The 15,498-nt window shown below is 34.3% G+C and overlaps 1 protein-coding gene across 3 annotated transcripts in view; it reads right to left on the reverse strand.

The window, feature by feature from the left end:
* The window catches only part of LOC132200422 (tyrosine-protein phosphatase Lar-like), a 165,591-nt gene that overhangs the window by 79,289 nt on the left and 70,804 nt on the right, over positions 1 to 15,498 (reverse strand). For all 3 annotated transcript variants that reach the window (XM_059625870.1, XM_059625869.1, XM_059625868.1), the window contains exon 3: positions 6,577 to 6,879. In XM_059625870.1, the coding sequence (XP_059481853.1) occupies positions 6,577 to 6,879 (303 nt within the window). The remainder of the gene's footprint in view (positions 1 to 6,576; positions 6,880 to 15,498) is intronic.

Consider the following 15,498-nt stretch of genomic DNA (forward strand, 5'->3'; position numbering starts at 1 on the left):
CTTTTAATTTATTTTACTTTGTTTTAAATTTTTAATTAACTTTTATTGCCTATAACATATATGTAAATATTTTAACCTATAATTTAGTATTTCCAGGACTCTCTTCCCACGTGGAAAAAGTACATAGGCGAATGTTTGATGAGCCCCTGGTTTTCAAACTGAAGATATTTAGATAAAAATTACAATTTTGCTTTTTATAAAGTTCCTGTTTTTTTTCTTATTCAATAATTTCAAACTAGTTTTTTTTTTAAAAATAAGAAAAATTCTCGTGTATAGATATGAAAATTTTTTCATTTTCAGTTTGACGTGAAACATTTCCGAGTGCGAACATAAAGGAGACTAAAATTAGGGCGTCTCGCACCACACCCTGTGTTTGCATCTCGTTCACTTTATTTCGTTTTCTCGCGAGCAATATCAGCCACCTTCATTTTTACCAGTTTCACTGTCTTTTTTACTGTTCAACATCTCCGGAGACGACTTTCTGCTGTGTCACGGCCCACTTTAAACAAGTAGTACTGCCAGTCAGTTTATTTAACAAAAAAAAAAACCCTCAAATCGATAAACTTTTTGTGCCCCTCTGTTGATTGATTCCTCCCAAGTTATCGATGCACACACATAAAAGACGACCGGAATAAAAGAACCGAGTATAAAAAAGTGCGGAATACATTTATTTATTTGCTCGCGACGCTAAACAAGTGCGTCGAGTGGTTTTCGTAGTTTTATTTCCCGCGCAAAAGTCACCCCGAGGACGCATTTGCGTTTCAATTTTGGATCCAATTACCGCCGTTTCAGGACGCGACGCGTTTCTACAGAGTTTTGTCTTATTATACACGGGTTAAATAACAGTCTTGCCTTTGATCAACATCGATTCGGCACTCGCGTGTGTCACAACCAGAATATCCTAATGAGAAGCAAACACTCCATCTGAGCTGTACATAATTATTTGCACCGCTGATTAATTAATCCACGCATCCTCTTTCACTCACCAATCAACATATTTGTTCAAATAAAATTGGAGACAAAACAAGCATTGATCACATATATTCTGGTGGGGATGATTTGGGTAAATATTCAAAAACTAAATTAATGCGACAAGTGCTAGAAACTGAGAAAGGAAATGAAAATGGTGACTTTAAATATAATGAGGCTTCAATTCGGTGCTTAAAATCTGTTTCTGTTTGGCGTGACGCAGAGTGCAGACTTGTGCATTTTTTCCGTTCAAAAATTTATTATATGACAAATTGACTTAATTGATTTACCTTTGCAACTTGTTCAAATTTAATTGATAATTAGCAAAACTAAGATTTTAATTTTAATTATTTTGAAATGATTAATTTAATTTATTTCTGCTCAAACAGTAAAAATTTGATTCTTATAAAAATATATTAATATAAGTTTTCTAATATTTCAATTGTTGTAAATTATATTAAACAAAAAATAATTTACAGAGTTTCAGATTGTTTGATATAAAATTCAATTATCAAAGTTAAAGTGGATCGAGTTAAAACTATTATACCATACATAATTCGCTAATGTGAACGTGATGAGCTGATAAAAATTTAATTCCGGCCCAAATGCAAGCTCGAGAGTTTGCTAAGGCTGAGAGCATCCTCGACGATGAAACTTTGGCCAAGTTGGTGAAAGCTGGCAAGGCAAATGATTCCTCCGAGACCATCCTAAACTGACTCGAGCTGTTTAAGGAAGAATCTGTTCTCGGTAAAACAAATCAGAGAGTGAAATCAAGACGACGAAATGAACTCTGTGGGTCGGGGAGCTTTAATGGAAATTGACGAATGGAGGCCGTGGGCGGGCACCAGAGTCCCAAAAGAGTTGCGAGCTGCAAGTTGATTTTGATCTGAGGAAAGCGGGCCTTGATTTGATCGCAGATTAGACTGAATTACCATTGCTTTTCCTTCTTTCCTGGGAATTGGAGTGCTTCTCCGGCTGCGGGGTAAAGTTTGCACCCAAGTTTTGTCAAGCGGAGAAATGAATTTGATTCCGAAACGGGAAATTATTTAGAAAAAAAAACATGATTTAGACTCGGGTGAATAAGTTTTTTTTTAGAGAAATACATAATTTCGTTACGGAAATTGATCTTTGTGAATTGTATTTTATTCCGATTAAAGCATTTCTTTTTTTTTATTGAAATTCAACAATTTGCAGTAAATTTCATTTATATAATTCTTTAAAAAAATAATACTCTATATTATGAGACTCTTGCTGAAAAACACAAACGGGGAAATTTTGAATTAAAACTTTGACCTTTAATGGTGCCATTGTGGATGGTAAAAAAGAAAAAGAAAACACTTTTCAAATTCTACTTTTATATTTAAAAAAAAAAATACATCAATTCTTTTGACTTAATTTCAAATTTAGTGTATGACAAAAAATTTTGTTTTTACTTCAAAACTTTTAATTTTGCCAGACAGATTCCAAATTATTATGCATGCCATTGTGGACTAATAACAAATTATGCTGATATGTATTTAAAAAACCATGATATGTCAAAATGTAAATGATGCTCGCGGCTCTTTGACGTCAAGTTTGGTTTGTCAATAAATCAAAATATTTTATGTTTATCAATTTGTCATGAATGCAAATCTCCCGATGGCGGTATTTTATATCGTCCACCAGCAAAATGTAAATCGCATTGTGTTGCGCAAAAATCTCATATCTTGCGAGAGTGATTTCTCCATTTTCGCGGTTGTGCATTTACGAGTATGGGAGCTTTGCACTTTGAGATCCAAAAACAAGCCTTTTGCCACAGGTGTTCCCATTCAAGTTCAGCTAAGCGCCTAATTTATTATTCATTAAGGGTCGTCACTTGTCTGTGAGCGCAAAATTAGGCCTGGCTCTGAAAACGTGTTTGATAATTTAGCTACTTCCAAATATATCTTTTGTATGGATTCTGGGAACAATAAATTTGACTATATGTTCAATCGCAATTGTTAGTATAAAATGTACTAATAAAACCAAAATTAACAACTTCTTTGAAATTTAAAAGTACCTGTTAGATTAAAAATCATCAATTCTGACTGATTCAGTAAATAACCTAATTTTCACCATAACATTAAATTTATTCACCTTTTATCCAGTCGGCAATTTGATATAAAAAATTAAATTTATTCCTCGAGTGCATAAAATTTAGTTAATATTTAAAAGATTTCACCAGATTTCACCTTACACAACCTATATTTGTCCCCTGACTCTACTGAAAAATTTCTAGATTCATGTCTGCGTTTCAAAAAAAAAAAAAAAAAAAAAATCACAGTTCTCAGGAGCTTCAATTTGATAGCGTTTTTTTTTCGAAAGCAAAAAAAATGTGGATAAACATCAAAGGCAAGAAATTTTAATGCAATTTGGACACGAGGACTCTTTATATGGAAGCCTTTGTGGGTAACGGAAAAGTTCTCGTTATTTGTTTCTCATTACGGAATGCAAAAAAAAGAGTTCGCTCTCTCTCGATCTGCGCAGCTCGTTTTCTTTTTCCTCCGCCGAGAATTAAATTATGGATGCAAGCTCGTAAATCCCGGAAGAGTTTTAATGCACCGGCAGGGGAAGCAGTTGCAGCGCAAATCTAGGTTTTTTATTTTTATTATGGTGTGCAAAAATAATACACGTGATAGAAAAAAGCGACTCATCTGCTTTATTATACTAAAAGACGCATTAACGTAAAAAGCTTTTCGCGGGCGGGTGAGAGAGAGAAAAAGAGAGTGGCGGCGAAGGGGAGCATCTTTCTCGCAGCACATTACACGCAAGCTTCAGGAAACCTTTCTTTGTTTTATGGGTCAGACGGGAATCAAACTACTCAAGTTGGCCTTTTTTCATCCAGCAGCTCTCTCTTTAGTATGTATATAAACCTACTCATCATCAAAAAGTGTGGTGCTGCGCCGAGTTTGTGTTATGCGCGCCATAAACACGGCGTCACTATATATTTCTTGCAAAAAAAAAAAAAAAAAAAACCACCCACGAACATATTCCTCTTTTTTTGCCTTCTTTGTTTTCTCGTCTGATATAATTCCGGAATTTTCGGTTAATGAAGCGGAATAACTTTGTTTATTAGCTGTAAAGCTGCGTCGGCAGACAATCAAGCGAGCCGCGGACGTTCGCCCGGTTGCATAAGTCTCTGACCACACGTGAACTGTACCGACCCTAATTAAAAACAATGAGGCGCTCGCCCACCCGCTCGAGGGTTGGGCCGGACCGAAACTAAACTTTGCCGCGCTCGCACACTTCAGCCGTGAAACGCAGCCGAGCAAACTTTGGGCGGAGAGGAAGAAGTCTGTCTGCTGCTTTGCTGTGTCACTTAAGTTGTTTCGCCGCCACGCTTAAATTACCCCGCTGTAATTTATTTGCGCAAACTTGATTCTGGTAGTTACCCTTTGTAATAATGCTCGGAATTGCACATTGTCTAAAGGTTTTTGCTACAAACTTTTGAATAAACATAATAAGTTCTTTAAATATTAAAATAAAAATAAATAACAATTATTAACGTTATTAAATTCAATTTTCTTAAAATATTTTTGTTATTTATTTAAATACGTTTTAAGTATTTAAGTAATTAAATATATTTATTTATTTTGAATAAGATTAACTTAATATCTCAATATACTTTGACTGCATTTTATAACGTTTGTGTATTTAGTCAGTAAAAAATAATATCTTTTTCGCAGTAATTAATATCATAAGTACTAACTTTTTAAAATAGACTTAAGCAGTGTTTCCTTCATGTCTGTCTATAGAGATAATATAAACTTCAATCAACATAAATGGAAAAAAAACATTTATCCTAACGTTATAATCTAAACTTTAATATAGAAACTGCACCAAGCCTGAGATTGATATGGAGCTTGAAATTGTTATAGTTTATCGATGGAATTGCAAATAATCAAAATAAGGTAAGACTTAAAATGTCGACGGTCTCAAGTGTAAATAACTGATGGAGTTGAAAGCTAGCGAGCAACATTAGCATCAAAGTAAGCAGGCGTGTAATTATTTCGATTAAGGAGGAGGTGGAGCTTCAGCCAAAGAGCAAAGTTTCAATTCGCGCTGCATAACAATTTGATACTTTAATTAAAAATTCTTCAGCAGGTGGATTAAGGGCAGCGGCAGCTTCAAATTAAAGCTGAAACGTTGGAATAAATAACCCTTCCTCCACCCTCGACAAAAGCAACCGACAGAGAGGCGAGAAGTAAACAGAGAGCGTGTCTAATTCAAGGCCTTTGTTAGGCAAACGTAATTTCATGTCTCGTTCAAGGCAGCTTCAAAGCTATTTTTTCCAATTATTTTTATTGTTTTAATTGAAAAGGCCCACCGATTGAGTAATTCTTATATTTGCAATAGATTGATTGAAAATCTTCAATAATTGAAATTAAAAATGATTAAAATTTTCACAATTGTCAGTTCTTAAGATCCAGAAATGATTTCAACAAAAGATTTAAATTGTAAGAATGGAAATATATAAAAATCAAAAGGTCAGGTAGGTTTTTCAATTTTTCAGTATTTTTTGCCATCAAAGGAGCAAAAGTTCAAGGCCAAGTGTCTCGAGAGTTTCCTGCAATCTTTCGCTTTTTGTTCTCTCGGATCTTTTTCCGACGCCTTCTTCTCTCTCGCAAGTCGAGCTCTTCTCATTCGGCGCGCGCGTTGAGCAAAATACTCGTAAAATCCCCAGACTATGATGGTGCCGGAATATGGAAGCCAGCAGCAAACACCCACCTGCTCCGCCGGGAATAATTTCCTCAAGTTACCTGCACTGCTGCGAGAGGAAAGAGAGCAGCTTCGGGTCCACTTTTCTCTAATCACTCGCGCGCGCTCCTCCTCTTACCATTATTAGAAAAACACGGAGCACTCGGCACTAAAAGCAAAAACGGGCTATTTTTGTGATTACCAATGTCTTCCATTCCTAGTGCTATAACCGGAACACTTGACGACTACCATTCGTACGGGGTCACTGTTCCTCTGCCCAGCAACTTCATTTTCAAATGCTTTCAAATACTAATTTTCATTAAAATTCAAGTAATTCAATTGTGCTGTTCTTATTTACATAAAAAATATGCCTGCTACTGAATGAGATTTTGCTTAATTGCCACCAAATTTGCTACATATAACTTTTAATTATGACAAAATATTTTTGAATTTCTTTAAATTTGCAATTTCTCAGATATCCATTGAAATAACATTTCCGACTTCCAAAGACTATGTTTGATACAAAAATTATTTAATTCATTTGAAATATCTGAATTAAATAATAATAATAAAATATGTATGAATCAACCCGTGTTTAAGAATCATTATTACCTTTAAAATATTTTTTCACTGGATTCCGAATTTTCAATTAACAACAGCTTCAGATTGGATTCATTTTGTTCATTAATTAGCTTCCAAGATTTATTTATTTCAGTTTTCAAATCACATTTTCGTCCTTCGCTCTTAAAATTATGAAATCTGCTTTTAACCAAAACGGCGTTCCAGCATTTTAAAGCTTTATGCATATTTTGGCCACGCTATTGTTGAGACGACGGTTTTCGGGTTTAGTTCTGAAGAAGCTTGAAGAAAAAAAAAGATTTTTGTACTCACATTCGTAGACGGAGAGGACAGCTTCGGCGGTGACGGCGTCGCCGACGTCGTTCATGGCGACGCACTCGTAGGTGGCCTCGTCCCTGCCGGCGCGGACGGGCTCGATTCTGAGGAGGGCTCCTCCGCCTGGCGGCGGGAACTCGATGACCTGGTACCTGGCCGGCAGGGGCCCGACCAGCCGCTTGTTGTTTTTCCGCCACATGACCTGCGGCGCCGGATCGCCCTCCGCTCTGCATAGCAATGAGGCGACGCCACCCGCTTTCACCTGCTGATTGCGAGGCCGCACGGTGATGTGCACAGGGTCTGCAAAAAAATATTGTTTTCTTCAAAAACTAATCTTATCATTTACAGAAAAAATTATAATACGCAATCTGAAATTTTTAAATGCAACGCAATATTTACGTTCCAATTAATGTAAAAATGTATTATTTTCATCATATTTTGCTTACTTTCAGCACTATTTTGAATATTACTGTGTGTACGACTGTATATAAATGGCATGAACCACCAAAATTTCCCAAAGTATAAGATAAGAACAAAAATCTAGGCAACCAAGGCTTTCTGCGGCGGTTGATGTCTTTTTGATCTCAGAACTTTTAGCAAAATTCTTGCTGTTGGTGGTGACGTTTTGTCCAACAATTCCTTTATTTTCAAACGTAAACAAAGTGATGTAACAATTTGGACAAATATACAACAATTTAATACTAAATAATCAAAAATGTTTAAAATTGAACTCTTCCAAATAAAAATTTTTAAACTTGAAAGTTGTTTTAGTTTTTGAACAATTCTAAGTGAAAGATTATTTTTTTACAACCTGAATTTCTTGTTTTTTTTTTCTTTGTGTGTTTCCTTTAATTTTTCATTTAAAAATCTTTCCCTTTTAGAAAAATGTTGCATCTGTAGAGTTCTACTGAAAATTATGCAAAAGACATGATAAATTATGTTACAAATTTAGAGTCCTCCATGAGTCCTCCAAAATTTCATACTTCTATTTCTAGTTAAATTTCAACATATTGATTACTGCTTATGGTCAATTAATAAAAATTATTTTATTTAATAAATTTGTATGCAATTATTCAGAATATTTGTGAAGTTTTTGGACAAAAGGCGTAAAAGCTGTTTAAATGTATAAAATCATATTTTATCTAAAACATTTAATTAAAGAAAAGCAAAAATTTTATTTTAATATTTGATATAAAAAATCTATATTATAATATTATTTATATTTGGCCTATGTAATCAATATTTCACTAACATTTTACTAACAATTTGTTTTAATTACTTAAATATTTATTATGATACAAGGGAAATAAAAAAAAAACTTATAATTTATGATCAGACAAATCTCAATCTCTATAATGCTCCAAATTTAAGGTTTGATCTTTGACAATATTGTCAAAGATAATCCCTCTCTACACAGAAAAGAAATTTTAGTTTCTTAACCTGCATTGTTATAGAGGAATAGGAAATATTGAATCACCATTTCCATTCCGTCCTGTTGCAACCGAGCGCAACAATATATCATCGAGTATCACTACAACAACAATTCAAATTCAATTGAGGCGATGCAGTCAGGCTGATTGAATGTTTCATCAAGCGATTCCTGGCTCGCATTGCTCTCAGCAAATGCCGTCGCGCTTCCTTCAATTTACTTTATTTTTTGCTGCAAAAAGCGTCTCTCTCTTGGAGCACAAGAGTCGTTGCTGTGCAAGCAATCAAGTTCCGCCTTTTTTGCTCTACTCCATTACAAGAAGTGCATTAAGTGCACGACCTATAAAAATGTTGCAATATTGAGACTGGAAAGCCATAACATGCAGTGCAGTTTGCATATTTATGCATCCTCCTTGGAGGGAGAAAGCAGCAAGATGTTAAGTGGCTCCATAGCAACAATACGCTTCCTCTCTCCCGAGGGCCTTTCCAGATTATTGGTTCGACTCGAGTGCGCCCGAGAGCCATCAATTAATAATCCCGTTGAGGAAAGAATTTCGACCGATTGGACACGTTCGCCCTGTACTTGCAAAGTAATTCTTTTAGAGGGCTTTTGAGGTCCTAGATAAATCTAATATCCTTGAATAGCGTTTTATTTATTGATTTAATTAATATGTAGACTATAAAATTAAAATATAGGTTATTTGAAGGAGAGAAATATTTAAAAATGCTCATTTATTGCAATAAAAATATCTTACTACTTTAAAGTTTGTACTTTTGATTTTGTATAAAGCTCAAGCTTTAAAAACTTTTAAGGTATATAAATAATGTTGCAAACATTTTTTTATTTTTTTATTTTTATAATTAATTATAAAAAGCAATTATATTGATTTTATTGTGTAATCTACTTTTGAATTCAGCATTTCAATTAAACCCTAAATTGAATTTTATTTGCAAATGCAAATTTTTAAAAGAAGAAATTTTCTTTTAAAAATTATTCCTTTCATGCTGCTTTAATTGTAAGCAATTTAAAAAAAAAATTATCTTGTAAAAAGGCTGATGAATCGTAATCATTTAATAAAATTATATTGTAAAACTAAAACTATGGAGACGGTGTAACGAATTTTGATTTCCGTTTACGGAGTAATCAAAAGAATTGTAAATTTATTAACCGAGTTATTAATCACTACGTCCTGCGTTCGCAATATAAATTAATTAATTAGTGATCCATTGAAAAGGATAAACAAAAAAGTCAGTGCGTTGTTATCACATAGTTTTGACTTTTTCTGCCGGCCAGTGAACATGAGGAATGACTTTTCACCCCCACCATATATTTGTAAACACGTTCCAAAAACCCCGGGCAAATCGCTTTTTATTGCCGGTGCGAATAAGCAAGAGAACAATTTCGCAAATGGGTGCGCGCCACTTCTTTGATGTGCCTCTCGGAATGCCTCGCTCTCTCTCTAGCAATTAAATAAACACGCTTTTTGTTATTTGCCGGCGCCGCCGCGCACAAACGGCCACGACTCGGTGATGCAGTAAAGCAATTTGCGTAATTATTTCGCATGGACGGCCGCTCTTCGCAGGATATATGGAATCATAACAACACCCACACGACAAAAAGAACGCGCCCGTCTTGCCCGCATTTTTCGCCGTTTTTGTCATTCCCAGCAGCGCTCGTCGGCGGTGGCCCCTTTTTTGATAATATCAAAAACGCCGGTGTATGTTTTGTGTGTGCGCGCCTCGCTCTTCCTTTCATCAGCGTGAGCCGCAGAGAGCGAAAACGGACACGGAAAATAAACAACACTCATAATTTGGCCCGGGCAGTGTTTCACTTTCATATCTAAACGTAAACGAACAAAAGTTAAAATTTAAATTCGTTTAAAACAATATTGTAGTGTTGGACATTTTTGTGAAAAATTCTCGTTTTTTATTTAGAATTTTATGGATTTTTTCTCAAATTTTTCGGTCAATAATCACTTTTTTTCTAATTTTTTCTAATTTACGTATTAAATAATCTTTTTAATATTATTGAAGGATTCGAATTTCAAATTTAAGTACTCAAATTAAAAAAATATTCAATTAAAAATTATTTAATTACATAATTCAAAATTTTTAAATCATCATTATTTTTTAATTAGTTTTACTATATTAAATCATTCAGACCTTTTCTGTTTAAGTAAGTTTTAATTGCTACTAAAATAATGTAAAATAAAAAACAAAAAAAATTTCATTTGTGCACCTTAATAATTAGTTTTGAATATTTCGTACTTCCCTTGTAAAGTTGTTACAAGAGGAACGCAGGAAAGACTTTTGTGTGAGTGTTGATATGAAACTCATCGTCGAGTTGTACATATTGTGAGGTCAGCACGGCTTTTTTGTGCCGAGGCGATGAGCGACGTGACAAGGGAGACGCACAAAGAAGTGACCCAGCCATGCCGCAGCCATTGTTGCCATTTTGCTCTTTGCAGTCTTTATCTCTGCGACAACAGGTTCAATTGATCGATTATTCCAATATAATATTACAGTGTTTGGCCATTTTAGTGTGCAGGGAGTGTAATTTGAGCGCCAGACTATCTCTTTCGTTTTTTTTTTAACCGGGGACGGATTTAGCACGTGGGCGCGAATAGAAGGAAAAATCTTTTCCGTCGCGATCGGGGTGGAGAGAGTCGGGAATGGAAGAAGCGTCGATTGTATATATTTTTGTGTTTCTTGCCGCCTCTGCCTTTTCACTACTCGTCGCGACTTTTTTTTATTCCTGGTAAAGTGCGGCGAGGAAGACGAGATCGCTCGCTTTCTTTCCTTTCAAGCGGAAGAAGGGCGGGAGATTGACGCTTATCAATGACCAATAATCTCGAGCTAATCAGCACCCTTGGAAAAGACGAAGGGGATGAAATTCAATTTGCGTCTGATGCCACAATTTTGAATGGATCGGCCTCGTGATTTTAATTCAAATGAGATTAGGAAATGTTTTGAATTGACAAAATGGAGAATAACTTCAAACCATTTGTAGTAAAGTTTGCATTTTTTAACAAAAAATTATTTTCATTGAATAAATTTATTTATTCATATTCAATTAAAAAATACAATCTCTTTTTCACGATATTATATAAATTTATTAAATTTCTAATTATTTTTTTATATGAATATTTGATAAAAAAAAAAAAAAAATGTGTTGACAAATAGCGTAGATGCAATTTTTTTTTTTAATATAAGTAGTCAGTTGTCTTATTTAATTGCATAATAAAAAATGTAATTTGGAAAATTAATGAGTCAATATTTATGTCACCGTTCTATTCATGTCTATTTTACATTGATGTAATGTTGCTATAAATTTTACAATTATTAGTACAAAATATTCTACCCGACCCTTTTCAGAAACAGATTTTGCAGCTCAGCCAAAAAGAGCAAAACGAACGATTTGAATAAAACCGAGGCGTCGTTAAAAGCTATTTTTGTTGTTCGGAGAGGACGCATATTGTGTTCCATTAGTGAAACTCTATTCTATATTCGCCCACTAGGAACAAAAGAGACGAAAAAGGTATATCAGATTCATAAATTTACGAACATTTTAAACCACGCGCGATACTGCGCACAACAAAGCAAAGGGGCAGGCGCTATTTTGGTAAGCATTATAAATCTGATATTTTATTCGCTCGCAATCGGCATGCAGATGGAATTTCTGTGTTGTGCCATAATAATGAGAGCGATCCAATAATTTTCCAATGCAGATTTAATTAAACGGTGTCGAATACAGTTCAATTTCGTTGATAAATGTAAAATTTTGTTTGCCAAAACCATGCTGCATAATAAAAACTGGATCAGCTTCTCTGGATCTCTTGAAAGGTAGTAAAATGTAAACAATATAATATTTTTTTAATAAAAGTATATTATCTAGGTTTAAATTTAGTTACTGTTAATCCGAATGTAACTACTTTATTTTGTAATTGATAATTTATTTTATTAGATAAAGGCTCCCTGCGGTGGACGAGGACGTTTTTGGACGTTTAGCAAAATCTATGCTTAACAATGCTTAATAAGGTTGTGCTGTTTTTTTTCTTCTAAAATTCACTGTTTCCCTTCAGTTAAACCTAAACGTTTTTTCTCTCCGAGTATAGTTTTTGCAGCAATTTTGTTATATAAACAACAATAGTTATTAAAATAAATCGAAGTAAACCTTTCCAAAGAAACCATGAAATGTATGCATTTTCTTGTTCATTGAGCTGTGTGAGATTAAAATCAGACGGAATGTTCTGATTTTTTCTTTTCTTTTTTACTTACTGGAGCAAACTAAATTAATGATATTGATTGATGTAAGTGGAATGCTCATTTTTCTACACTTCTTGTATACATCAAAAGAGGTGGAACTTTTTCAAGCACTTTTCGGGAGTTAGTTCATCAACTGCTCTTTAAATCGCAGTCTGAATTAGAGAGAGCGTGAAAGAGTCCAACTAACTAACAGTCGCAGCCGGCAAAATGAAAGTTTGAAGCGTTTTAAAAGTTGCTGGCAAAAAGCTGCTCTAGTTAATGAAATAATTCAGTCAGAGAGAGAGAGCAAAGCGTGTCACGAGGCCTGGCTAAAAAGGCGTGTGCGACTGGATCACATGCTGCTGAAAGGGTTGGTTGCCTCGTAAATGACATCATGAGAGGGAGAGAGACACAGAGACAGCGTTTTGCAAAAGGCACAAAAGAAAAGGCATCCGGCTGCAATTACCGTTGCTTGTTTTAGCAACAATGCCGGTGGAATTGCATGAATGCATATGAATGGCCCTTGCGCGCCGGACGGACGACGGCCGAGCCCCGAGCCAAACATGCCTGGTCAAGGGTTGCAAGCAAAGAATATAATACGCCAAAAAAGCTTGCAGCCCGGCGGCGATGGGGCCCTGTCTTTTATTTTGTGCGGTGCGCGCAATTACCGCCGGGCTTTGATTAAATTTTGATGGAGAGATGCGACAAAGGACATGAGACAGCCCTTTTTCCCGTTTTTTGCCGCTCCCAAATTCAGCTCCGAGATATATTTTTAAAGAGAATGGCGAAACGGAGACGAGTATCCTGTTGCGTATTTTGTTTCTTACAGCAAAACGTATTCCTTACCAAAAAGAAGTCAAAAGAAGTGGAATTTAGCAAGGAAATTTCGGTTTTATTTTTGTCAGTTCATTCTTTCAGTTGTCAAGAATAAAAAAAAATGAAACTTTTAAATTTTCTGGGAGTTTTAAAGCTGTTTTTTTTTTTAATTAGAGGAAAAATTTAATTAAGACTTGCGAGATTGTTTCTAGCATTATCTCTGTGGTGACATGACACGTTATGAAAAAAGATGTTCTTGAAACGCTAAAAATTATAAATATATTTAAAATTTAAACAATTATAAAAAGTAAGAGCTATATTTAATATAATATGACGGTATTTTAGGAAAATGCTATATTTTTACATAATAAAAAAAATTTAATTTCAATTGTTTGAATTGCTTTACGTTATACGCCACAATAATGAAATCAAACAGTTAAAGTTCAATAAAACAAGATTATAATAATAATCACGAATTGGCAGAACTACTGTGAACATGGAAAACATAAAATATGTTATTAATAACAAGAGCCTGTGGCTTAATTGAAATTAATATATTATGTTAATATACAATTTGAAATATTTGAATTTAATGAAAAAATAAGATCAAATTGCGACTATAAGTACCATGTGAATTATTCTAATTATTATTTTCTTTCATAAGTTGAATGCATAAACTGTCAGAAGAAAATTCCACATTGCTGACAAATTGTGGTACTAAATAAAAATAATGAGGATTCATTAAAATTTACCATACCAGCAAGCCCTTTCATAAGGTTAAAGTTATTTTATTAACAATAGCTAAAATAAACAGTTAAATAAAAAACTTTGGTAAAATTGAAAAGCTTTAATTTTTCTGGTAAATTTTCCAACCGAACTTTGTACTACACAATGCTCTTACTATTATGCTCGTTTTATCATTAGAGGTTCTGCTTGTGGAGTAATTTTTCAAATCTAATCCGCCTCACGAATCTGCTTGTGTGTGCGTTGATTATCTGTGACAAAAAGCGCGCGGTAGTTGGTTAAAACCAGCGCGTGTTCACGAGGTCATTTCGATTAAATTAATGTGGCCGGCTTTCCGAGGAATGTCCACAAAACAAATAAATGCATTTGTCTCTCTACAGGGGAATTCCGTGTCTGGCCGTGCATTTCATGCGAGAATCATATTTCAGTCTACTTTCGCACCGCAAAGTGTCCCATAATGACCATCCGCGTATACACAAAACACACACATGATGTGATGTGAGAGCAAAGCGGAGGCTCCGAGCCGTGCCACACACTCGGCTCCCCGGCTAGATTTATTGTAATGCTCGGCACACCGACATGCCGTGTTTAATGTTAAAATGCCCGTGCACGGGAAGCACATTATAAAAATGAAGGGGGTTATTAATCACCCGGGCGATTAACTTGTAATTAAAGCCAAATGGGCCGCGAGCACTGTGCCTCAGGTTGTGACCTGCAGCCCACCAGCGTGACTGACTCGGACTTACTAGACTGAAATCTATGTGATCCTAGAGCTACATCTAGGCTTTGAAACAATAATTATTGATTTTTTATTTCATGGAAATATGTGATTTTACGTGGAAATTTGAAAGAAAATAGTTATTTTGCAAATGAAAAAGGCGCAAGGTGAAAAAAATGGGCTAATTTTTCATCAAAAGCGTGATTTAAGAAATTACTTGCAGCTCAATTTCAATTAATAATATGCATATCTGGGCTAAATTTGTCCATTTTTTTGTAATTATCTATGACAAAGAATTAAGTGAAAAAGTGATCGCATATTTTCCCATTCCTTTCCATTTATATTTTCCATTTCTAGAGCTTTGAAATTTAATTGTTTATATTATTTACTTGGAAATTATATCCATCGATGAATAGTCATGGTTTTTTATACCATCATAGCTCAAAATGCCATCAAATTAAAAACAAAATTAGTCTTTTAAACTAAATTTTACAAGAAATAAATGAAAAGTTTTGTGAATCTTAATATTTCAATTTCATTACAAATTCAAACGTTAAAAAATATAGATTATCATCAACTTGCTGAAAAAATAGTTTATTTTAATGCATTCCTAACAAAAACCCTGAATTAATCTTTATTCATGATTCATAACAGTCTATAGCCAGTCGCCAAGCATATATGTAATCCTCAGTAAATTTTTTTCTGCATGATCTCATTTAACGTAATATAAATATTAATATTTAGTGCATATAATATGTATATTTATGTCATTTTACTTTCAATAATATTATCATTGAATATGGAATCGGCCAGAATACAATAAAATAGCTAACCATCGGACAGTATGAACAACCTCCTATCCTGTTTTGACAAGAATGGTCATTATATGACGTAAACAAATATTAAATCTAATGTAAATGCAGATATTTCTTTAGGTGCCATTGAAGAATTTATACTGCTTTAAATGA

The sequence above is a fragment of the Neocloeon triangulifer genome, unplaced genomic scaffold (genome assembly GCF_031216515.1).
Source record: "Neocloeon triangulifer isolate White Clay Creek 2 clone unplaced genomic scaffold, ASM3121651v1 ptg000014l, whole genome shotgun sequence".
NCBI classification, from domain to species: Eukaryota; Metazoa; Arthropoda; class Insecta; order Ephemeroptera; family Baetidae; genus Neocloeon; species Neocloeon triangulifer.